Source organism: Aythya marila (genome assembly GCF_965140915.1).
Source record: "Aythya marila genome assembly, chromosome: 6".
In the NCBI taxonomy this organism is placed as follows: Eukaryota; Metazoa; Chordata; class Aves; order Anseriformes; family Anatidae; genus Aythya; species Aythya marila.
In genome coordinates this window covers 14,033,865-14,060,085 of record NC_139047.1, presented here as the reverse complement: position 1 = coordinate 14,060,085, position 26,221 = coordinate 14,033,865, and the positions used below count along the sequence as shown (strand labels likewise).

General features: G+C 36.0%; 1 protein-coding gene across 8 annotated transcripts in view; it reads left to right on the top strand.

The window, feature by feature from the left end:
* The window catches only part of NBEAL1 (neurobeachin like 1), an 84,562-nt gene that overhangs the window by 33,643 nt on the left and 24,698 nt on the right, over nt 1–26,221 (top strand). For all 8 annotated transcript variants that reach the window (XR_014317833.1, XM_082763875.1, XM_082763874.1 and 5 more), the window contains 27 exons: nt 619–702; nt 2,213–2,311; nt 2,415–2,995; nt 4,322–4,454; nt 5,143–5,262; nt 6,460–6,763; nt 7,690–7,775; nt 8,211–8,300; nt 10,497–10,668; nt 11,640–11,773; nt 12,216–12,375; nt 12,472–12,574; nt 13,304–13,460; nt 14,085–14,243; nt 14,593–14,752; nt 15,029–15,117; nt 16,172–16,750; nt 17,280–17,455; nt 17,836–17,989; nt 19,896–20,024; nt 20,622–20,927; nt 21,039–21,188; nt 22,060–22,217; nt 22,830–22,954; nt 23,980–24,106; nt 25,056–25,204; nt 26,058–26,191. Coding sequence is in view for 7 of the 8 variants with exons in the window: in XM_082763875.1 (XP_082620001.1) it covers nt 619–702; nt 2,213–2,311; nt 2,415–2,995; nt 4,322–4,454; nt 5,143–5,262; nt 6,460–6,763; nt 7,690–7,775; nt 8,211–8,300; nt 10,497–10,668; nt 11,640–11,773; nt 12,216–12,375; nt 12,472–12,574; nt 13,304–13,460; nt 14,085–14,243; nt 14,593–14,752; nt 15,029–15,117; nt 16,172–16,750; nt 17,280–17,455; nt 17,836–17,989; nt 19,896–20,024; nt 20,622–20,927; nt 21,039–21,188; nt 22,060–22,217; nt 22,830–22,954; nt 23,980–24,106; nt 25,056–25,204; nt 26,058–26,191 (4,818 nt within the window). In the remaining variant the exon portion in view is untranslated. The remainder of the gene's footprint in view (nt 1–618; nt 703–2,212; nt 2,312–2,414; nt 2,996–4,321; nt 4,455–5,142; nt 5,263–6,459; nt 6,764–7,689; nt 7,776–8,210; nt 8,301–10,496; nt 10,669–11,639; nt 11,774–12,215; nt 12,376–12,471; nt 12,575–13,303; nt 13,461–14,084; nt 14,244–14,592; nt 14,753–15,028; nt 15,118–16,171; nt 16,751–17,279; nt 17,456–17,835; nt 17,990–19,895; nt 20,025–20,621; nt 20,928–21,038; nt 21,189–22,059; nt 22,218–22,829; nt 22,955–23,979; nt 24,107–25,055; nt 25,205–26,057; nt 26,192–26,221) is intronic.

Here is a 26,221-nt window from a genome sequence, read left to right as displayed (position 1 = left end):
CATGAGATGGTGCTCTGATTTTTTTGACCTTAAAACCAGCATAGAGATACCACCATAAACAAAAATTAGAGGGAAAAACTAACAGCAAAAAAAGATAACTTGAAATGGGAAAAGGAGATGTTAAGCAATGAGATGAGGTTATGGATGAGGACGCCACCTTACTGTGCTGGTGTGACTAATCTCTTATAATTTGTGTGTGGGTTGCATTGGTATATAGGGACTTAGATGTTAAATAAAACACTTCGTATGAAATGCACATGCCTGATGGATTGTCAAGCAGCACACACACACCTTACAAGAAACTTCTTAATTTGTTTTCCTCCCTCCCTCTTGAGGTTGTCCATTAGCTGCATGAGGAGAACCTGTTTGTCCATCAGAATATTTCAAGTGCAATGAGTTTTGTGAATGCTTCTCTCTTCTTCCTGAAGTATTGTCTATTGTTAATGCAATCTTTCTTGTAGGCTGTGGGCGTTACGAAATCTTTATTGGTGGGGAGATGATTTTTGGAGCATGTTGGTAAACTCTTGGTTTTCATCTTGGCAGAAGGGAATGGTATAGATTTTGGAATAGAATGGTCTTTGCACATTTGTACGTAACTTCTATATCTGCTACTTTCAGGTGTTTCAGGGACACCTAGACTGCTTGGCGGTATCAACCATTCAAGCCCTCACAGCAGTAATGCTCAAGTCTCCAGCTGCTAAGGTAATGGTACATATGCAGTGGTCTACTTGCAATAGACCTCCTGATGCTGTCTCCAGTTAGCATTTTTATTGAAAAATTCTTGATAAGGAATCTTGCTAATTAAGATGAGCAACTTGTGTCTGCTAATTTCCGCCAGATAGGAGCAGTTGATTGGCATCCCTTATCTTTTTATTTGTTTCCAGTGGCTGGATTTGAGATATTTTGATATCAAAACTGGAAGAATGGAGCACTAATGGTATTTGGAGCTGTTGTAAAGGGAATAGTACATCGTTACTTGTCCCATGAATACCTGGGATAGAATTAATGAGTATTTGCAGAGTACAGCTTCAGGGAGGAGTAGGTATTGTAGCTTTACTGTGTCTTTAATCCAGGACCATACTGCTGTCTAAATGGTGGTCTTGCCATTACCCTGCCTTTCCTTTGTAGTTATTCTTGTTGTTTGATAAATAGATAGGCAGTGGTTAGTTTGTGAATCTGACTAGAAGCTGAGGCTGCAGAGAAGTAGAGTTATTCTTAGATTGCTTAGTCTGTTAGATTCACCCTGTGGCTGAATGATTCCTGGCACAGGGAAAGGGGTATGACTGCACAGTGCAGGCCAACATAAGACTGGAAATCACCTGATTTGGTTGCTACTTTCAGTACAGTCTGAGTGAGAAATGATAAGGTAGTAAATTAGGCTCCTCCAAAGCATAACTCAGAGTACTCATATCTCCACTGTCTCTGGGAAGCCCGGTAAAAGTTGTATGGTAGGGTTGGGAACTCGTAATTCACAAAAGTCAGTAAACTTTTTACCTGTGCTTCCACTGCAACATACATATCTTCGCATATTTGCTTAAGCAATTGTATCATTTCTGCTGATACATTCATCCATCTATTTTAATTTCAGCACAGAATACAGTGGGGAGAAAAATATGCATTTTGTATGAGGTGTTTTCTGTCTACTAAGTTTAAAAAAAAAAAACAAAAAAAAAAACAAAAGTACTACATTCTGGATTTTGTGGCATGATTTATTTTTTCCTTCACATAGAAGTGACTCATTTAAAACAAACAAACAAACAAACAAAAAAACTTTCCTAGAACACTTTTCTAATTTTTGGAATGTTTAGGATGGGTGATTTTTAATCAAGCTGGTTTAGGAAAATCTTTTACCCTGAAAATATCTGGATACTTAAAATTCTCAACATAACCAGTCCATTTCATTGTAGTTTGTGTTAAACAAAATAAGGCTATTGGTATTTTGTGATAGACTTAACATTTTGAGTATACCAAAGCAATTATATTTTTGTATAAGTAATTACTAAAATGTAATTTTGATCTTTTTCTGCATGCTGTAGTGAGAACCTTCTGTAGCAAAATGGGCTTATTAACGGAAGGATTTCTAGCCTGTAAAATATTATTTTTGCATTCTAATTATTTTGTATCTAATATTTTGTTAAATTAAACTTGTTGCAGTAGAAGAAAAATTTGTGTCCCTTCTATTTGTTATTGAGACTTGGATTTTTATCCTCAGGAGGTCTTCAAGGAGAGAATTGGTTATGCGCATATATATGAGGTACTAAAATCGCTGGGTCAACCCTCACGGGAATTACTAGAAGAACTCATGAATATGGTGAGATATGCTTTCTCTGAATGCTGTCTAAAATGCTTATGTCTCTTCAGCAGTAATTCTACTTTTATGGTGTTTCATATCTGATTTTTCTGCTGTTTTTCAGGCTGTTGAAGGTGACCACATGGCTGTTGGAATACTAGGCATTAGTAATGTCCAGCCATTATTGCTGCTTATCCAGTGGCTTCCAGAGCTGGAGTCACACGACCTGCAGATTTTCATCTCAAATTGGTTGAGGCGGATCTGCTGTATTAACAGACAGAGTCGTGCCACATGTGTCAATGCGAACATGGTCATCCGTATTATTGAGACATTAAATTCCCATTCTGCGCTCCACTGTACTTGTGCAGAGAACCTGATTGCCCTTTTGGGCTCTTTGGGGAGCCAGTCAATGGGATCAGAAGAATTGCTTCAGCTAATACGGCTCCTGAGGACAGAGGAACCAAGGCGGGCTCACCCTTACGTTGTTCCAGTGATGCGAGCCATTCTGGCAATGGCCCGCAAGCAAGGCATGGCGAGTGCCTTGCAGTATTTCAACTTGTATCACAGCATGGCAGGAATTGCAGTTCCATCAATTCAGAAGTGGCCAGGCTCTGCGTTTTCTTTCAGTGCTTGGCTTTGCCTTGACCAGGACCAGGTGGACCCTAGCGCAACTAACAAAAATGGCAAGCGGAAGCAACTCTATAGGTACGGTTATCATAATGACTTCAGCAGCACAAATCTAGGTCATCTGTTCCCTGTGGCATATGGCACCCTATTACATGCGGTATTCAATCTCTTCTTCATAGTATGCAATATATAGCACTTAGTTTGGTTAGTTTGCAAAAGGGAGCAATATCATCCGTCGCCACAGCCAGGCTGTGTTAGGAAATAAGCATGTAGTTTCTCAGTTACACTACTTTCTTATCTGTAGTTCTTGTCTGCAGTTTCATTATCCACGACTCTGAATCATGTTTTTAAGGTACGTAGCTTAAAAACAACAACAGCAAAACACCCCAAAACAATAGTCTTCCCACTGTTTTCTGTGAAGGCAGTGGAATCTCTGTTTCATACAAGAGAGCAACAAAAAGGGCACCTTCATCAGTTTAAATAGACATTGGCATGGTTTGTTCTTGATAGTTTATTTAAGTGTGGGTTAACTATCTGGGTACAAATGTTCAATAGGAACGTCAGCAGTATTTATACAGCAGAGCCCTGATGAAGGGTGCCACCTGATGAACTGTCATAACACTGTTTCCAGTTGGTCAGTGTGTGCCACTGAAGTTCTTAAATCGACTGTGGTCCTAGAAAACCATGGTGGAATTACACTATGAAGTTAAAAAAAAAAAAAAAAAAAAAAAAAAAAGTCTACTTACGGCTTTTTTTTTTCTATGTGATGCTGCTATACCAATAACTGGCTGTTTTTCTATCATTTTATGTATAATTTTGACGAAATTATGCCAGATACTTGAAGCTGTGTATAATTTCAGTACAGAATCTGTAGCTTCATTGTAGGGCAATATTGATGTATTTTTGTTACAGGGCATTGATATTGGCAATAATGAATGCACATATTCTGTATTGAAATTAATACAAAGGAATATTAAAAATTCCAGTGTCTTAGAAATATTAAAAATTCCAGTGTCACTTAAAAAAAAAAAAAAAAAAAAAAGATTTCTCATGACACGCCTGTGCTTGCAGGGCTTATTTATAGATAGTTGCTGATAGCTGATCTTCATTATACTGAGTGAAATAAGTGTAGTCATTGTTATATATATTATTTTGCATTAAGGTTCTTGCTGACAGATAATCACATGTTAAGAAAAAAAAAAATCCTTAAAAATCACTTCCCTTCCTTGTAGTAGTTCTGTGTCTTGTTCTTTGGAACAAAAGTGATAACTAGTCAAATAGTAAATATGTGAGCAGCGACAAACAGCTTGAGTTGCTTCTCTCCTAATGAAAATACTGTTAGGCGACTTCCAGTAGGTTTGATGGAGTAAGTCCTTGACTGTGTGTTCTGTTGTCTTTCTATAGCTTTTTTACGGGAAGTGGTATGGGTTTTGAAGCCTTTATTACGTGCTCTGGGGTATTGGTGGTTGCAGTTTGCACAAAGAGGGAATATACGACAGTGATGCTTCCAGACCACTGTTTTTTTGACTCACTCTGGGTAAGATTTGATACTGAAAAACATTGTTTAGGACAGTACTGTTAGCTCAGAAGTCACAAGGTTTTTTTGTTGTTTTTTTTTTTTTTGTTTTGTTTGTTTTTTTGTGGTTTTATAAAAGGTCTATAAAGTCTATTTTATCATACTTGGTTTTGATCTTATGTAATTAATTAAACTCAAATGATACAAGCATTTTCCATGTAGATTAGCAGTTGATTAAGATAAATTACAACTATATTGTTATGATCATTGTTATTGATAAGCTGATGATTAGTGTTGTGTTTTTTTATAGAGGTGTGTTTTTTTTTTTAGTGGAGTTTTTTTAACGAGCAGATTTTTTATATTTAATTAAAACAAGCATATTGGATGTGATGCTAAGTGCACACTACTGTGTTTATGCCTTGCCTTTTTCTATTCCCATATTTAAGGACTGATATGCATTATCATGTAAGAGCTATACCTCTTTTCTTCCCAAAACCTGTTTAAAAAGTAAACTACTTGGAAATAGAAGCAGTTGACAGCTGGTGGTATCTTCTTTATACTATGGATTTATTTTCCAAAGCAGTTTCTTAAATGGTTTCCTCACCAGATTAGTAGAGATGAAGTTAAATAATAATGTACAGTCACTTCTGTGATTCTGTCATTTTCATGCAGTACTTTTTAATAATGTCTTATTTATTTTATTAACCAGCACAACATAACTATTGTTCACATGCCTGGAAAGAGGCCATTTGGTCAGAGCCTTGTATACATCTATGTCAACGGACAGCAGAAGATCTCTGCTCCACTTCGATTCCCTGCCATGAATGAAGTAAGTTCACCTTCTGTGTCGTACCCCTGTCCTGATGAACTCGCATAGAGGAACGAGAACAGAGTTGGCTTCTTTTTAATAAGAAATTTGAGTAAGTTTATGATAGTTAGCGTATTGCTATTATGTTCGATTTTGGTCAGTGTGCAGACTATCAAATTGGCGAATAAGTGTAACTAACCAAGTAATGCTTGCATAGTCATCTCAGTTTAAAAACAAAACTAAAAAAGAGTTTACCTTGTTTAGATGGTAGGGGAGTTGTCAGACCTCTGCAAGTAGGATTGGTGTGGTAGTACTCACTCAGAAATACTTACTTGTATTTTCTGTGCGTCCCTATAATACAGGCTAGTCTTACACCTGCTTTGTTAGCTGGATAAGCAGTGTGCATGCAGCTAATCTAAACATTTCAAATGTGTATGTATTTAACCTAAAATCTCATTTAAGCCATCAAAATGAGTATATACCATGTTCAGTTTTCTTTGAAAGCATTGTCCATTCTTTGTGTGGAACGAATCGTTTTTAAATTGGGGTACAATACTGACCATTTTTCCTCTTTTTCTAAGTCCTCCTTTGATATTTGTTAAGTATTGTGAGTAATTTTTGTAAACACTTAGTAAACATTTAGTAATTTAGTAAACATTTAGCGAACATTTAAATTGGACATGGTCATGGTATAACAAGTAAATGCTATTTCCATTGCAAGATAAAACTCTAGATTTTGGCTCAGTTGTAGAAGAAGCACTATTAAGTAAGGTAGCTAAATGTCAGGCAGGTAAGCCTCCCCATGAGAGCATCTATTTGAATGGAGTAACAAGAAGAATACAGTAGCATGTATGCTGCGGCTAGTATTTTCAAATATAATCCAGAAGAGAAATATCTATCCGGGTATCTTACCAAGGTACCATCCTTCCTGGCTCTGCTCCTGCCAGCTTTTTTTGGCACGCCAACAGCTGAGGTTACCAAATTTGCTTTTGATCGTAGAAGGGGCACTCTCTGCTGTTATGGAGAGCGCACATTCTTTTTATACTGTGCTGGATTACTGATTCTAGAGGACATGCCAAAACTTGCTACTCCTGATTTAATTTATTTAGTTCTGGTTTGCCAGAGTCTTCAGATTTGGTTTGCAAACTGATGGGGTGGGGGGGAGAAGGAGCTTAGATTTACAGTGTGTCTTTTTTTTTCCCATGCTTGACTGTCCAGCCTTTTACTTCTTGCTGCATTGGTTCAGCTGGCCAAAGAACGACGACTCCTCCTCCATCTCAGATACCAGACCCACCTTTTTCCTCCCCTATCATGCCCCATCGTACGTCACTTGGGGGCATTCTGTCTCCAGGAAGTTGGGGTGGAATGCTTGCAAAACCAGAGCTGATCACCAAGATGATCTCAGCAGGGACTCAGGATAGTGAATGGGGATGTCCAACATCTTTGGAGGGACACCTTGGATCAGTTATCATCTTTCATGAAGCACTGCAACCCTCTCAGGTGAAAGCGTTGTATTTAGCAGGTAAGCAGTGATTGTACTGGTTTAGTGGAACAAAATGGATGAGTTATGGAAGTACCCCACTGAGTTTTGCTCTATACATACACATAACGATGAAGTGAAAATCCAGAAGAATTGCAGAGCTAACCTAAATGGGTTTGCTAAGAGGGACTTACAACAAAGCTCTAAATGGAATTCTAAGTATTTTTAGTTTTATTTGAAATGTTAGGTTTACTTAAGCTCATCTATTTATATGCACAAACCTGCCAAAATTAAAATTTTATATAATATTTTCACTGTTGAGTTCTTAATTTTTTCCTACTGTTTGCTTACATGTGTGCTTACAGTTGAAATGATTTAAAGTTTTGCTGCTGTTGATAAGCCATTGAGGTGATGTATGCTTGAGGATTTTTCCACAAAAATCAATCAATTTAGGGGTGATTTAAAATATATGTATATATTCTGGTAAGCTATGTCTTATGGTTTACGGTGTTAAGGCAGTAAGTTCCATAATGACCTGCACTTGTTAGAGATAAGCATGGAAGTACTTCCGTTTAAAGGAATTATTTTCTGTTACTAAACAAAGATGTCTTGAAGATTACTCACTGTCTGGTCATTTGGGCTTGATGACAAATGGATTGGTGGCAAGTATCAGGAGACAGGTGTTTTTAAAGACAGAACCATAGCTGTTTATACAGACTAAAATATCTTTAAATAGCATTTTATTTAGCATTTTACCAAGAATATGTGTTTCGTTTTAAGAAGACTGTATTGAATGGATGACTTAGGTCAAAAGATTACTTCAAAGCATGTCTCAAATAAGTGTGTTTTGGAGTGTCCAATTAAAGGTTCCAACAAAGAATAGTTGTATAATATTCGTGAATATCAACATTAATATCCAGTGAACTCTTAAAAATGAAAACTAATAATTATGTACATTTATTTTATAGGTCCAAACTGCTTAACTCCATGGAAATCTCAAGAGTCTGAAGTAGCAGACCTCCCCAGTAAGGTGTTGCTTCATTACACACCAAAGGTATGAAATAATATGTAGTTTTACTTTGTTTACACAACCTGCAATAATTTTCAAACTTGTTCTAGATTGTTTTGCTATTGCTATTTGCCTTATTGTTTTGCTATTTCTATTTCATTAGAACAAGTGAATATAGCATTTTTATGCTGTGGTTAAGGAAAGATGAAGAGCAGTGAGAGCTTTTTTAAACTGTTGTGCAGGGTAACCTATTAAAGTGTTATTTTTATTTGGCAAAAGGACAAAATTATCTTGTGCAATTGCAAATGTCAAATCTAAGATAACATAAATTATATTCCAGGGGTCCTAAATTGTTTAAATACTACCAACACAATGACACAAACTTTCTGAAACATACGTCATTTAGAAACCTTATTTGATGTTGAAGCATCTGTACCTTGTTTCTTAAATAATACTGTAGCCTTTTAATTTGTTTAACAGGCCTGCAGAAATCCAATTTGTCTTGACCTGTCTGCTAATCTCTTACATGGAAGACTAACTGGAAACAAAGTAGTGAACTGGGACATCAAGGTAAATGCATACTGAACTGGCAAAGCCTGATGGAAATGTGATAGTAGCCATACATGTTCACCTACCTTTTGGAATGCTGGAGGTTATTGTCATATTGCTAATGACATTTAACTGATACAGACAGGTTTTGTAATGACAATTAATGGGCTAATACTGTAGCTGGAGTAGTGTTGCATTACCTTTAATGAGAATTTACAAGGGTTGCTGCTCTTAATGGGGTTATCTGATTCATACGGGCCATGCAAATCATCTTCGTTTAACTTTTGCCAGCATTTATAATAACAGTACTACTGTTTCTTTAGTATTGGTGATTAAAATTTTACATTTTCTGGCTAAATCAGTTTCTAGTCTCTTGCTCAAACATTCTATTATAGCAAAACTGTCCTATCTGTATTTTTTCTTCGTTTGTTTTTTCTCTTCCTTCTTACTCAACACTTAGGGGGATCCATATGTTCTTCTGGTTGATCAGCTCTCTAAGACTGACAGTTCAGGTCTGACGTTATACTATAGACTTAAAACTCACTGTGAAGTGCACCCCAGCTTAATAAATATTTTCCTCTACCTGTTTGCTTATTAGTTCCAAAATCACAAGCACATATTAACATAAAAAATTCAAGTCAGGCTTCTCAATGTCAATGAGAAAGTCAACTTATTTTCAGCAAAGGAGCTTGATCTAGAAACACTGACATGATAAAAGGTATTTTAATTTAGATGGATTATATTCAATTCTGTTCTGTAGATGATCTTTTCTTACAACAAAAGTAAAGGTAAATGAAGGTAAATGTATGAATGCTGTGCATATGCTCTAACTAGTGGAGATTAATGTTAAGAAAACTCAAATACGCCTGCTAGTTAACTTCGCTTAATACTTTGCAGAAAATGTAATTTGTTGCCCTTATCCCCAGTAGTGGGAAGAGGGGTGGGTGAGGATGGTTAATATCTCTAGCTTCGTGGGAAAGCATATCGAGAGTACAAGTCTTAGAAAAATAGTTGGACTTCATTAACAAACACGATGGGATTTGGCACCCTCTTGAGAAGGGATAAAATGTGATGCTGATCAGGAGGAGCTCATAAGGAGATAGCTACAGCCCGAAAGGAGTTAAAGCTACTGCTGGCTTTAGGTTCAAAGAAATTCTGTTTTTTCAACTTTCAAAAATGTCGTGGTTATTGTTTTGCCCAGCTAACTAGAAAGCTTCATCCATGAGATAAATTTTGCAAATTTTTTTTTTTTTTTAAACTTCCTTATTTTCTGTTCAATTATCATTAAATTCACCTTAATAAACACGAGGATACCTGGACTGGGAAGGAACATCATAAAGACATATGTAATACAGTAACAATTGAAAAACTGGAACATGATGGAGGTAAAAAGAATGGTTTCCTCCACTTCTCTCCAACATTTCCAGGAAGGGAGAGTGATATCCTGCATTAATAGACTGGCTTACAGAATGTTGTTTTTATTTGTTTTTTAAAACTTTTAGGTAACAATAGTTTTCACTGAACTAAGCTGGGCAGGTGAACAGGTATCTCTGGCTAGCTTTCTGGTTACTATCTGAGACCCAGATTTTTTTAAAGTGACATTTGGAATCACTTCTAGGAATCTTGTGATTTGAATATATTATACCTTAACGCAAGGAACTTTATTGGAAGTGTTGTGCTACCCCTGTTTGAGAGGAAGGGAAATAAAATGTATCTTAGGAGACTTGAATTCTAAAAACGAGGATTAGAATTGAGGTATATGTGAAGTTACTTTAAAAAAATCAAACTTGATTTTTTTTAAATAGCCTGAAATTGAAATCTTGCAGGAATAGGATTAAAACACGGATATATAGTTTCCTTCCTGCTTGCTGCAAGTAACTTAGGTAACAGAAAAATATGTTTCTCTCTGTTTTTGAAATATTTTTAATAGAAGATTCTGTCCAATAGTTGTATCCTTCAGGTTCCTGCGTTGTTGAGGGGAGGTGGAAGGAAATGCAAAAATACACTTTGAGAGCAAGAGCAGGCATGTGTAACTACAGCGCCTAAAACTACAGCAATTCTCTTGTTAAATTCAGTATTTTAAACTAGTTTCAAAGTGACATGAAATAGTCTGATTTGTGAGTTCATAAGGTTCCTTGTATGTAGAGTGGATTTTGGTTACGTAGTTCAGAGGGTTTTATTTATAGTGACCTTTTTCTCCCATTTCTCTTGATTTAGGATATGATCAACTGCATTGGCGGAATAAATGTGCTGTTTCCGTTGCTGGAGCAGATCAGTTTCCTTGGTGGACAGGTGCCTGAGAAGTCTGAAGGGGAAACTCTACCACCTCCAGAAGCAGTGACTCCTGTAGAGGGTGACTGGGTGGTATTGGCATCCACAAAGGCATCAGGTAGAAAAGTACAGTTGAGATGAAATTGTTCTTAAGCTTGATTTTAATTAAAAATCTTCCTGTGAATGACAGCCATTCTATTACGTGCTGGTTTTCCAAAGTAGCAATGTACAGCTGACAGACTGTTCCTGTTACTCATATGATATGGTTACTGAACGCCAGCAGTTCAGCACTATGTAAAAATAACTTAATAATATATTGCAAATATAAATGTATTTGATAGCATTACTTTTCTTTTAATGATTTACTCTTATATTAGCGTCAAAATATGCAGTTATTTTTGTTTCTCGTCTGAAAAAGTGGTTCTTATTATTTTGAGAAATATATTTTTTTAATGTAAAACCTGCTAATATCAATAGGAGGAGCTTTCCTGCAACATGAATGCTGGGTCAGACAGCCAAACACAAACTTTGCAGTATCAGAACAGTGCTGTGTAGACTTCAGTTAAACTTTCATTTTCTTAGGAAAATGTCCACAGAGACAAATCAAGAAAAAAAAAATCCACTCTACTGATATAAATTGGAAATGAACTTTTGTCAGCAAACACTGGGAAACCAAGGCTTGCAAGGGAAACAACATTTTTGTTTGTTTTGAATTTGAGATGGTGGAATAAATATCTATATTTGTATATTTCCCTCCTCCCAATTCTTACATATGTCTAGAAAGTTTGACTTTGCAACTGCAGAGGGAGAATAACTGCAGCATATGCAAAAGCCTGTAACTGAAAGGAGAGAGGTCTGTCTATGCTATAGCCAGATAGATGAAGCAACTGGGTCACTTTGTTCTGGAGGGGCAAGGAAAGACTGATTCTTCATTGGAAAAAAGTCTAAAGACAGCCTACAGCTCTGGAAATAATGCATCAGGAGTAAGGAAGTTCAGGAAATAGTGACGAATATAAACACTTCATCTTACTTTTTCCCTCACTGTCCAACAATCATCCATGAGGCTTTTGCTACTGTTCTGTTTTGCAGAAGCACGGCTGGAGAAGAATGTTGTTGCAACTTTCATCTTGGTGATAAAACACTTTATTCAGAGGCATCATGTTAATCAGGAAAATCTGATTCACTCCCATGGAGTTGCCACCCTAGGAGCCTTGTTACAGAAGGTGAGCAAATTTGAGAAACAACCCATAGTAATGAATGTTACAGCTGAGTAGTAATGCAAGTTATGAATGAAGTCCTGATTACTTTGAAACATTCTTAATTTGTACAGTATGCAAGGCTTCTCTCAAAGACTTACTTCATCTATGCTCTTCTTTCTCATATATCTGAAAAACAAGAAGATATAAGGAGTTGATCTTGGTCTACAAAGTGAAACATGGTGTTTAGTCTTTATTTCCTCTTCTACTTTTTTTTTGGTTATTGATACTGTATTATGTTTTTTTTCAAACTAGACTGGTTTGCATGTATATTATTGCTTTAATAACTGCAGACTTGCTATAGAAGAGAAAATCTTCATTTTCTAAAAAAAAAAAATGTTTAAAAAAAGAGAATATCTTAAGAAACTCTTCGTATTTTGAGTATTAAAACATGGTGTTCTTTTGAAAGGTGCCAAGCAACTTAATGGATGTGAATGTACTGATGGCTGTACAGTTGTTGATAGAGCAAGTCTCAGTAGAAAAGAACATGCAGCTTTTACAACAGATGTATCAACACTTACTTTTTGACTTCAGCATCTGGAACAGTGGGGACTTCCCCTTCAGAATTGGTGAGCTTTTGGACTTCAGTAACTGCACAAAGACGCAGAACTTTTCACTTGACATAAATCTTTATCCAGGCTCTAACAGGAAGCTTTATATTGTAGGGCATATACAATATCTTTCTACAATCATCAAAGACAGCAGAAGGCTCTTCAGAAAGAAGTATGGAGTACAGTTTCTTCTAGACACACTCAGGGTTTATTATGGGTATGAGTTTTACCTCTTATAACTCCTTCTCATTTGTTATGTGTAGCTGTTGTGTCATGTCCATGTCTTTCACCCTATGCCCCCACTTGTCCTAGTGAGAAAAGAAAGCTGCAGTCTGGCTTTTAGTGGTTCACTTCATTTTCAAAATTGCATTAATATTTTTCTGCTCTACTTATTACTAATCCTTGACTTTTATTATGGGATTATATAAAATTTATGCCAATGATACTGGAAATGGCTTGGAAAAGTCATTAAAGTTATTAATTTGAAGGACTTGTTATCAACAACACAAATTAAGTCACAGATGATGGCCTTTATGAAAAGAGAGGATGCTCATCATTTTAAGACACTTCGTTCTTTTATATACTTGTGGCATTTGAAGTAGATTTTTATTTTTAGGAATTTGGAAATTTAGTTTTCAATCGTGGTGTAGACTTGAAATAATTTATATCCACTTATGAATATAAGTATGTAATTGGGGAAGATTGGCTAGAGGGTGTGAGGGAGGAAGATGAGGTCCTGACCTGTATTCAGATCAGGAAAAGACTACATTTCATGTTTTTTTATAGGCTTGGTAAGTCTTATTGCTGCTCAGTTGCCTTACTTCAGTAGAAAGATTGTGCCGTAATATCAAGATACATGAAAAATTCCAAACCAGCACAACCAAATAGCTATTACTGAATCATGGAGCACTTGCTTGAGTTGTTTTTCTTGTCTGTTGATGCGTAGGAGTGGCTGTAGAGACAGTGATTTGGCTCCTGATGACCTGAGAACAATACGGACATCCCTTTATGGACTGATCAAATATTTCCTAAGCAAAGGTGGAACACATGAAGAAATACAGAGCATCATAGGATACATTGCTGCCACCACTGAAGAGGAACAGGTATCCAATATGACATAAATTAGTACTTTAAACTCGAAGTGATTTGGTTTTATGATGATTAGGAGTTGGTCTCAATGATCCTTGTGGGTCCCTTCCAACTTGGGATATTCTGTACTGTTCTGTTTAGAATTCTTAATGTTTTGTGTGTTTAAAAAGTAGGCGCAAGACCACAAGCATAGTGTTACTTAGTATATAGTTCTATTTAGATGTAGCTCAGGCAGGTTGTATGTAGAAACACACTAGAACCTTGACAAAAGTGCTCTGCAGGTGAGGGGCAGAAAAGCACATGTGTAATACTGCCATTAGAAAAATTCCTTTAGGTTACAAAACCAAATGAATTGCAGTTTAACAGATCACTTGTTGTAGTGATACAGATCGCTATTTTGTAGATATTTTCACTACTTGAATTTGCTTTGTAGTTCTGATTGCAGTTTGATAAAGTGTTCTGTATATACAAAGTAGTCCAAAGAAAAACACCCTAATTTTAAATGTGGTAATAATGAGCAGACAAGGTACATTGTATAACAAGTGAAGGGTGAAATTTAAAAGCTGGGAAAATTTCCCCCATGCACAGGATGAAGTCTGCATGAATTGTGGATTCATTCAGTGGTCTTAATTTTGCAGCTTTGTGGAATTCTGGATATTCTCTTCAGCCTACTTCATTCCAGCCCAACCCCAGACCAGCTTTTTTTACTGCTTTTTGAACCAGGAAATGCTGATATTCTTTACGCTTTGTTACTGCATCAAAGATACTCTGATCGGCTTAGAGAACTTGTGTTCAAGGTAATAAATTGAATGATATGTTCATAAATTAATCACTGGGACATGAATCTGTTTTCCAGTGGTCTGGTTGCAGAAGTGCATGCACTTGGAAAGATGCTAGTTGTTCAAGTTGAATTCTTTCTTCTGATAAGTTAGCTAGATATTATTGCTTACTGCCATAGTCGCAATGGAATTAGTGTTCTCTTGATGTCAAGCATAAGTTTAAAAATTAGTCTGTGCTGTTTGAATTTGTTTTTAAAATTTATTTCGTAAGCTATGGAAAAGCATGCTATGTCGTTCACTATTAAGTTTAAGAGGTCTGGATGTTTCCTTCTGCTTATATTGCATTTGTGTGTACTGTTTCCTGCAGATTGTGGAAGAGATGCTGAAATGTACTAAAGTTTACGAACGCAGTAAGCACCGTATGAGACTGAGAGAAGTGGGATACTCTGGACTGGGACTCCTTCTGAATGAATCACCACTTCCTGTTTCTCTCATAAAAAACCTTCTTAACCAAGTTCTGTATGCAGGTAATTGGGAAGTGTTATGTCTGCTATTAGTAAGCTCCTGTTGCTCAGAGGTGAACATGTTTGGTTTTTGCTAAGGAAGGAGAGCTGTTACCTTACAGATCTGTTTTTATTTGCAGTCCACAGTAGCCTCAGTTGTTTTCTTAGTTTCCTGAAGTTTACATCCAGGGATAGTAAAGGAAACAGAAGTGACCTTCAAAGCTATTTTTAACGGATAGCTCTTACGTTCACTTGCATGGTATAGTTTGATATACGTATATTCTTCTTTCTCCCCTACAGATCCTGTTGTGAATTGTAAAGATCTCATAGCTGTAGTGCATCTGGCACATAAATCAGATATAAACGTGAGAGTGGTCATCTGTAGAAAGGTTAGTTGTCATCTTTAAAACTGGAATAATGTTAAGTCCATAAGTTATACAGTTTGGTATCTTATTTATTTGGATGTTGTGGCTGTGTTGGTTGCTGCTGTTGCTGCTTTCTTTAGCAATAACTTAGGATGTTAGGAACGAAGCCAATCTGTCACTTTATGTTGAACTTAGTGTGTTCAAGTCCTTTAAAAAACAAAAACAACTTTTTTTTTTCAAAGTTCAAGTCCTTTAAAAAAAAGTTCAGGTCCTTTAAAAAAAAAACAACTTTTTTTTTTTTTTTTTTTTAAAAAAAAAGGAAACAAAACACAAAGCCTCTATAAAGATGCTCAAATAGCATGTTTTTAGGGTTTAGAGGTATTGGATTCCTTGAATTACTGAGTTTTCTCAAAGGATGCATAAGATCACAAACATGGAATACATTTTGTTTGTATTCCTAATGTGTTACTTTGATAGAACATATGGTTCAAAAGAGCAGTTGTGGGTGCAGGGAAGAGAGTAAAAAGTACTCTTTCCTTAACTGAGCTCTCTGGCTTGTGTCACTGAAATTAGCAGTACTGTGAGGTACTGTGCTATCTGCCAAAGTTTCTCAAAGAAAACCAAATGTATGCTATCAGTAAGCTATTAATATTGTAGTTTTCTTCATTGTTATATAATAGTTTCTAATCAATCATATTTCACATGCCAGTTATTTTATTTGTTTTGTAGACTAAGTGGCTGCATACACCTATTTGTTGTGATAACTGTTTTTTCCAGGTATTATTGCAGAAGAGTTACTGAAATATGGAGACTTACTGATATGCTTTGATAGCTTTTTTCCTCTCATTCCTGAGATGATATTTCTTTTAAATATATACATTTCTAATGAGAAGAGTGATTTATTTATTTATTTATTTAATTGGTGGTACTCATGTTTTCTGTTAACCAATTGTGGCCCTTTTACAAGATCTTAAAAAGGCAAAATAAATTAGACATTTTACAACCTTGTAACTTGAAAGAATTAACGCAGTTTCAAGCTAAAATTAATATGTGGGTATGGAATATCTTCTATCTCTAGGTTTTGCACCTTTTACATTCCCAATTGGATGCAGCACAACAGATTTCTCAGCAGCTAGGCTGGCAGGACACTTTGGTTAGACTGTTCCTGAAAGAAAAGTCTGAGGTCCGGATTGGCTTTAGAGAGAACAGGGCTGATTCCTCAAGGGAGGAGGAAAAAAAGCCTCCTGCTGAAGATCTTCAGAGACACCATGCTGATAAGATGGAGGGAAATAAAGCTGGTAACTTTGCATCTGTTAATGGTTTGTTTGATCAGTGGAGTTTAGAAGACAACAAATCGTTGGATGTCCCAGCTCATTTCTCTGCTATGCCTCTGGAGGATGCATCCACAGGAGAGATGTCTTTTAGGTCAGAGGACCAAGAAGAATTGTGGCACAGTAATCCTTCACATCTGAGTTTAGATCTGTCCAGTGTTGACTCGTACGAACTGGCTGATGTGAATCAGATGACAGATAGCCTGCCCAGCACACCGTCGCCTATAGAGAGCACAAAACCATTTTCTGGACAGCCTGACAAAGATCTGGGTGTCATAAATGATGTGGGCTTCAGTGCTGATCTATCTTTATTTGAAAACCAAGGAGTAAGTAATTCTTTCCCTGTGTGGTTAATTTCTCAAGATGTCTTCAATTGCTTTTTTAGTTGTCTCCTTAATGGGATAATCATTGTCATCTTTTTTTCCTTTCACCTTCCAAAGGGAAATAGCAATACAGCTCTCTTACAGTGAGTAGAGGCACCTGTAATGTAATGTCTTTTTTTGTTTTCTGGTTGGAATAGCTTGGGCAAGGGGGAAGAAGGGAAATAAAAAACAAACAACAAAAAACCTTCAGTATTTCAACATCCCTTTATCTTCCAAAGGAGAAGTGATACAGGCTTGATATGAAAAAATCAAGGGTAGCTAAAATTTAGGTTTAAGTAATGATGCAGAAGTCAAGTCAGTATGTATTACAGATTCAGGGAAGCCAGTGCCTCATATTTGCATTTTCATGTATTTAGTGATTAGTCCTTAGACTGCACAGTTCTCAAAAATGCCAAAACATGCAAGCATAGGGACTGTGATGAATTAAGCTTTTTGCACTAGAAAGGTTGTAAATATTTATTTTCTTTTGTAGGGAGGTGATAATGAACTGATACAGTTACTTACAGACATTCTACTGTGTATAATGTGGAAAGGCATTGAAAGATCTGATGATGATGCTTGGATTGAGAGAGGACAGGTATTTTCTGCACTGACCAAACTGGGAATATCTAATGAGTTGTTGCGACCGTCTGATGAAATAAAACTCAAGTGAGTGTACAGCTTAAGGACAGGTTCTGTCACTTTTTTGATGAAAAAGGGAAAAAAGGGTCTTTATTTAAGGTAGAAAGGGGTGGATATTTATTATCAAGATATAACTTTCTTTGCTCTATTTTCATATATTGTCAATATATTTTGCTACCTATTTGGCAGTGTAACGGGACTGTAAGGTTTTGAAAATCTGTATCCCAGGCTTCATGCGCTTTTCAAAATCTCTTTTACGTGATTGGCTTATCAAGAAGACTATAGTTATAGCTGTGGAGTGAGAGATTCAATTAAATACTTAATTGGATTTTTTTTAAAGCCACTTATATTTGGAACATGTAATAACTGCTTTGGGATTTATTTATTTTTTTTTTTTTTACATGCAGCCTGCTGGAGAAGATGTTAGAATGGGCAGTCACTGACAACAGGGATTCAAAAGCTCTCCCTACACACGCTGAAAATGCCTTCCGGCTCTTACTAATTGTACAAGATTTCCTGCAGGCAGAGGGAGTAGTTAATTCAAATTTGTGGACAGAAAAGGTACGGTAACTGCATAATGGAAATACTGTATATAGGCTGAAATAGTAATGAAAAAATTGTCAACTTTGATAATTTTACTTCTTCTAGGTTTGTATTTTTAAACTAGATATTAGGGAGTGAGGGCTCATATTGAAATGAATTAGATTGTCCCTTAATGAGAAAACAATATTCCCCATAGTATATATAACGTTATTGTTGCAAGTTAAATAGGTCTATAGTGGTACTCTTTATTGAAAATCTAAGTCTTTTCAGACTAGCAAAGATCTGATAGGAGCTAATATAACAATGTCAGTTGCAGCCTAAGAAAATTTGGTACCTCTTATCAGAACGTATGACTCAGTGTATGCATCCTGAATAAAACACTAGCCAAAACCTTGATTGCAATTGCAACGTGAGGAATATCACTGCTAGGTTTTTACCCATATTGGAGTTTTACCATGCTTTTGTGCATATATTTGTAAATAGGTTAATTTTACATACCTTGGGAGTCAGAAATATGAATTCTGAGGAAGTAAATGACTAGCAAACACAGGAAGTAATAAGATAAAGAAACTTTGTCTTCCTGCTCTGTTTCCTGACTTCTTGATGTAAATTTTAGAGATACGTAGTTTGCCTTATTTTTTCATATTAGAAGCAATGTTTTTTTTTCTTTTACTTTCTGAGCAGTGTAATTGCTTTTCTATTTTTTGAGGCTGAAGGCAAGAGAAGTATTGTATGGAAGCCTAAATTATGTCATAATAAATCCCTAAAAAAAAAAAAAAAAAAAAAAAGAGAGAAAAAAAATAAAAAGCTACTGTTTACTTGTTTCTAAAAGTGTAATGTTAAGAGTCATCACAACAGAGTAATTGCTAAGCTATTTTTCATGATGCATGCTTAGAAACAAACACAGCTTAATCACAAAGCTTACATTTGTTTGTTTGTTTTTAGAAAGTCTGCTCTAGGTGAAGGTTTTGCTTTTAGTTGTGACTTAGCTTTGTGAAATCTGATTAGGAATGAGTTCTGAACTTTGGAGCAATAGGATTTGTGCTTATTGCCAACTCTGAATTGAAAATAATAGTGCTCTCATAAATTATCTTCCACTGTGCCTGTAATAGCACTGTAATATTTTAAGATAAGAGCTTTCAGCTAAGCACAGAAGCCTTCACATGAGTTTGGGCCTTAACAGAATAGAACGGAATAACAAATATTTGAGTAATTTATTAGGGAATTCATCAAGGTATATTTGTTCTGAACAAACATGTCTAGATGGTAAAATGTGTCACTTACCTTAGGAATAGCTTCTTTTAATAATAAAGTTTGGACGTCGCCTAATCTACTGACAGAAAGGAGTGTTTCCTAACTTATTTAAGATACTGATACCTATGAAGCTTCAAGCATTATACTAAATCAGATATTCATGAAAGAAGCCTTGCTTTCTTTCTCAGTATACCATACATATTACTGTTGCTGGTAAACTATGTTAGTATTACATTTACATCGCATAAGACAAAACAAAAGAAAGAAATATAAACCTATAAATACTGAACCATAAATTGCAAGTTGGTATGATACCTGTAATACTGCAACTAAAAAGGCATGCGTACCAATAATCCTGTTCCTGGAATCTGTAACATTTTTAAAGAATTGGCATTTCCTGCAGTTAAGTTACAGGAAGAAGACAGGCATGTGTATGCTGTTTTTGGCCTTACTGGGGAGGTACTTGAGTTAACATACTAGGCTAGCCATATTTTATAGTCATGAATTTTTTCAAATGACTGGTGTAGCTGCAGTCTTCTGGGATTTTATGGTTTTGAGTAAGTTCGAAGTGTGAATTCTTCATTTCTTTGAAATTACTATAACTCCAGCTGGAGTATTTGCTGATGATTTCTGACTTGTTTTACTTGCCAATCTTCTGCTTTTATGATAGCTCTTGGAGGAGTTAGTGACTCTCATGGATAGCCTGTCAGTCTGGTATTCTGCTGGCCCAGAAGCAACCTGGCTTTCACAGGTGCAAGTCCAGTTACTCCTTGGATTCATTGCACAAGACAACTTACAGGTTTGTTGCAAATTCCTGCAAATGGCAATGTTTAAAGTGCTCATTTGGTGTAACTGTTATGGTTTTGGGGGATCTGCTTATGCCATTGAGTAGACTGATAGCAGTCTTTCATCCTTGTATATGCAAATATTTTATCAGGTCTTGCCTTTTGCAAGCTTACTCTGCAGTCCTGTCAATGTGCACATCCTGAGTATGTGAACAAGATAGAGGGCAGGCTGTTTGAAGATGGGGCAATGTAAGTGCTAGTAGCAGTAAGACGGCAATCCGAATTGTGACTTTTCATCTTTACAGTAAAATACGCTGAGTAGTTTCACGTTTAGATAGAATAAGTGCACAAAAACCTGAGTCTGAAATAATGAACCCATCAGAAAAGCCAGGACTGTTAGTTTAGGTATGTGATTGTCTTAATGCAGCTAAGTGACTTGGGTTTGGTCATCACAGGATAAATAAGTGATCAGTGCCTGTATACAATGTATGTGTGCCCTCAGGCTGTCTGAGATACAACAAGAATATGTACAGTCTCCTGTGCTAAAAGATAAGTGCTCAAAATTAGTATTTTGAGAATTGCATTCATTTTTCATTGTTTTTCCTGTGTAGGTCTGTGCTATGGCAGCAGCCAAACTAAACACCCTTCTTCAGACTAAAGTAATAGAGAGCCAACCTGAAGCGTGCTACCTCTTGGGGAAGCTGGAGAGCATCTTGAGTAGATCAATAGAAGAGAAAACAGAAACGTATTCATTTTTGATTCCCCTTGTTCGGACGCTGGTATCCAAAATTTATGAACTTCTCTTCATGAATCTGCATCTCCCTTCTTTGCCTCCTACCAATGGCAGCCCCTCTTTCTTTGAGGACTTTCAAGAATACTGCCGCTCTGATGAGTGGCAAGTGTACATTGATAAATATGTAAGTAGTAGATTCTTTTTGTAGCATCTTCTCCTCTTTTTGGACACTGCAGCAGAGGAATTCATATTCAGAAATCATGTTGCGCTTTCTGTTTTGTTTTGGTGGAAACAGATTATTCCAAATATGAAGCAGTATGAAGAGAATTCATTCAGACATGGTCATGAGCAGATGGCACTTTATTGGAAAGATTGTTATGAAGCGTTTATGGTGAACATGCATAAACGAGATCGGGAGAGAGGAGAAAGCAAGCTTAAATTTCAGGTAAGGTTTTGAACTCTTCTAAGAGCAACTTGCATCTCAGGATTCACATCATAAACAATGGAGAAATTGAATTCCAAGATGACCAAATTCAAGTTACTGCAAGGATGTTGGTTGTTTTGCTGAAGATTTTATGGGCAGTTTGACTATATATACTTCTAGTATATGCTTTTTAGTTCTGTTCTTTATATTTAAGCGCCATATCTATAAGCAGAGTTACTCCAAGACATTAGGTCGTCCTCCATAGTACAGCAACCTAGAATTATGCTCAGCTATTAAAACCTCTTCCCTGTTATGAGATGAGTTAGTGGTGCAAATTTAATCCTGCTTCAATGAAAACACTTAAAACAGTTAGCAGTTCTTACTGTGTGGAAAAACTGTCTGAAGTGACCTGTCCTTATAAGGTTCAGAATCCATTAAAGTGCTAGAATTTACCGTTAAACTACAGCAAATGTCATAGCTAAGTTGCATTTCTCTTATTTTCCCTATGTTGCCTTAAGATTCATGTAGTAAGCTTTTCTTTATTCTAGTAACTGTAGGTAGAATACGGTATGAATCACATTCTGGAATACCAGAATTTAAAGAAAAAGCCTATTTACCATAATTGGATTTTGCCTAGTGACCACTTTTCTGATAATGAAAAATTGCCTTCATTTGGATTCAGCATTGATAACCCTCTCTTCAAGCCTTTAAGTCAGTGTTTGGTGCCATTTCTTCCAGTACTAAGCTTTTTAAAATTTCTCTTGTAAGCAGTACCTTAAATTTTCAGAAATGTCTATTGCTGAACTTCTTTTCTCATTCTTCATTTGCAAGCATTCTTGCAAATTGCAAAACTGTTACTTCAGTGCTAGATTTATTTTTAATGGTCTTTCAGGAGCATTTTGTGGAACCATTCAGCAGAAAGGCTCGACAGGAAAATCTGCGGTACAACAGTATGCTAAAGCAACTTAATAGTCAACACACAGCTACTCTGAGACAGTGGAGAGCAGCCCAGCTTTACTTGCTCTCTGAACGTGGTCCTTGGTCAGAAATGTAAGAGCAAAGTTCTTTGAATCAAACTGTATGTGACGTTTGAAAGGAATTTTCTCAATGATTTACTCACTATTTCGTATGGTTAGAACCTTGTCAAATTGACTTGGATAGCCATTCTTGAGATGTAAAGTTAATATTGAATTAATGCTTGATAATGTTTTCTGTATTTTAATTATCAAGGTAAGTTTGAAGTACAATGTTGAGCTGTTACCTGGTTGCTAGATTTTTTTGCCAAGTGACAAATAAAAAATTGCCATTTTTATGCATAGAGCTAATTTCAATTTAAAAGATTACAGTTTGCCTGTCTTGTCTTTTGGGTGAGCTCTGGATAGAGATTTTTTTTTGTTATCTTCTAATAGTTATTAATAGAAAGTGTAACCAATTTGCTGCGTTTCAGTAGAAACTAAATACTGCTTACAAAATGCTTTAGGATGATAAAAGCCACAATATCAAATTATAGTTAAGATGCAGTTTACTGCTTCTGTGCTTTGCAGTCTACTGATGGGGGGGTGACTTCAGGATTTTTCTAAATACGTATTCTTTTGTAATTAATTCATTCATAGTTGTTTTTTAATCTTTTAACTGTTTTTGTGGATATTCATGTTTTCACAGGAAACAGCATCCTATCCACTGGAAACTTTCAAATGTGGAAAATTTTTCACGTATGAGACTAAAACTAGTGCAGAATTACAATTTCAACTCTCATCAGGATGCTAGTGACCTGAGAGATAATTTAGGTAATATTCTACTGTATTTACTAGCTTACACGGTTTCCTCAGTCTTCACTGATAGATCTGTGTATTTAAGAATCAGTATATTGTAGGTACTTAAATCATGATTTGTCTTTATTTTTCCTATAGTAAAATGTGTAACATAAGAGAGGTGCTTTGACCTGAAACAGCATCTTTCCCTTGGAAAGAGTACTTCATTTCCTCTTGCTCATTCAAGTGTGTATTTTTACTGAAGGAAAAAATAATTAAGAACTCCTTTGCTTTAAAATAAGCAGTTGCATACCTTTCTTGGGTAGTCTTATTTTTTCAAGAAAAATAAACAATGAGATCAGAATAAGTAGGCAGTATTGTTTTAAAAACTTTAAACATTTGATTAAAATGTGTAGGTATGAACTGTCTTTTTTTTTTTTTTTTTGAAGTGTACCCAAAAGCTGTGTTGTAATCTTTTCTTAAGATGTAATGGTGTAATCTTTTCTTTAAGTTAGGGTTCTTGGATATCAAGATGCAAACAAACAAACAAACAAAGTCATTTAAATCTCAGTCTTGTAAACCCAAGTTAGCAAAAAAAAAAAAAAAAAAAGTGTATTTCCATGAAGCCTGCATGCTGTAAGAGTGTTTGACAAAACACTACAAAATATTTAACTGGAAATGTCCGCATTACAGTTGAGTTTAAAGTTTTTCTGAGGTGTTTCTGTATTCTTCTTATAGTTAGGTGAAATTCATAGAGGAGGGAGAGAGATAATTGACATATATAAATATACATATGTAATGATACACTTCGGCATTCAAATTTGATTCTTTTCTGAACTGTACTTTTACCAATTAATTTGACATATATTTCAATGTAATTGGAGGAGCATTTTTGAAATGTTCTGCTTGCCTAACAGACTTCTTCATTTAAGAAATCTGATTACTTGTTACTCAGATAAAAACAATATTCAACGGTGGAAGATACACTCAGTAGTTTAACTTTCCAAAAATGCTGTAGCAAAAAAAAAAAATCTGAGCTGATGATGCGTCTATTACAATAGGTGTGCACCAGACACAGCCCTCTAGTGAGTCTCTACTTCTGGAAGTGGTAAAGCAAGTGAAAGTGAGTGACTTGGAAGATGATATACTTGAACTACCAGAGGAAGACACAACAGCCAGTTCCAGTATGTAAGTACAGGGGCACAGAACTGATGAAATTTGTTCCCGTGCATCGGAAGTGGGAAGGAATGGGAAGCAAATTCTGGAGTTGATTAGCATGCAAAACTTCCCTCTTTGCCTGTTCTTAACAGTCCAGTTCAGGGCTCTGATAATTGTGAACATTAGAAAGCTGCTATTGGATTTCTTGTTGTAAACAGCAATACATGAAGAACCTCAAGGAAGAGAAGTTCTGAGTGCAGAGTACTCAGATTACGGAGAAGATGCTTGTGAGGATTCATCAGTGATTCACTGTCCACAGTTCGTCTGATGCCGCAGAGTTGCTGAGGCTTTCTATGATGTACATGTACCTTGGTTATAACTCTCAAGAAATGGTCTACCCCGCAAAGCCATAGACCAGAGTGGAACCAGCTCTTGCCTGCAGGTTCTAGAGCTGTTCTATGTGGCACCAGCTGTATAATGTGGATATTTGCCTAACTGCCCTTAATGGAGAATACCCTGATTCTCATTCAGGGAAGAAGGCCTGCTGCACTTCCTTCATGTTCTTTTGTGTTCATGGTCAGGCAGAAGGAGACGGCAAATGCTTCATTCCAGTAACTCCAGTTACTGGATGCATGAAGTTGTGCATATGCTTGTGTGTGTATGCAGTTTGAAGTCTGATAGAGACATGGCTTTTTTTTTTTTTTTCTTTTTTTTTTTTTACTTGGAGTGATACTTCAAGGGGAGTCAAGTTCATTGAGCATCAGACTGAAATAGCAAGCCTGAAGAACAAGACTAAAAAATACCTAGTAGTCTAGTCTGAAACATTCAGGACTGCTAATGAAAGTAACTTAATATAGTCATTTATGATGTACTTGTAATGCACTTCAAATTTGATTCTTCTCTGAACTGTGCTCTTGCCAAGTACCTCAGCAATTATATTATCTACCCAACCCCATAACACTTAGTGGTATTTTTGTAGGGATGAGAAGGATGAGCAGAGTCAGAAAGAAAAGCTAATATTGTCTGAAGACTGTGAACTCATTACGGTAATTGATGTGATACCTGGCAGACTGGAGATCACTACCCAGCACATCTATTTCTTTGATGGTAGCCTTGAAAAAGAGGAAGGTAAGTGTGATCAATAGTTCCTTCTTTACAGTGCAATTCAGCATTCTGTTTTTAGTAAACTTGATTTTTGAGAATGAGTGCCAAACTAATTGTGAAAATAAATGGTGAGGATCTGTAATTAATATTCCTCTTGGGGGTCAGAGGTCAGCTGATGACTTCAAAATCAGAAATCTGGAACTATACATACTGACCTGTTAAATTGATTCAATATTCTTAGCATTTCTTTATTAAAAAAAAATAAATAACCTGTGTGCTGACTGTCTAGCTAATGAACAAAATGTGTCATTTCCTCTAAGTTGTTTCTTAAATGGCAATTATGTTCTACATGACAAATGTTTCACCTGTACATTGATTAAAAAGTTCTAGTAAGTGATGATTAAGAAGTAGTAGTATGTAAAAATTAACACGAACTTTAATGGAATATGCATGGCTAAGTATGAAAACAGTGAACTGAAACATTTGACCAATAGATGTAAAGTAAAAAAAAAATAAAAATAAATAAATAAAGAAGAAATCGATATATCAAAAAGCTGGCCTTTCGGAAATTCTATCTACAAAAATCTTCTGTTTGAGCCCAACTAAGAAATGAAAGGGGTTTTGGTTTATGTTTTTGTCAATACATTTTTAAAGTGTCTTCGACCAGAATGCAAAGACATTCTCCATCCCATTAGATATTTTCTGCTGTCTCAATCTTTCAGTAGAAAATGAAGCTAGGAATATTTTCTAGCAAAATGGTTAACTAAGCCATGTATAAAATTTGCTCTTTCTAGGGTGATTGAAAATAATACTGCATTGTGTGTATATGAAAAGTTTTTGATATATTTCAAGTCAGTAATCAAAACGTTCTTCCTAGGGGTTGGTTTTGATTTCAAATGTCACCTTTCTCAAATTCGAGAGATACATTTGCGTCGGTACAACCTGAGGAGGTCGGCTTTGGAGATCTTCCTTATGGATCAAACCAACTACTTCCTCAACTTCAATAAGGAGGTACACATGTCCCAAATTTCCTTGATTTGT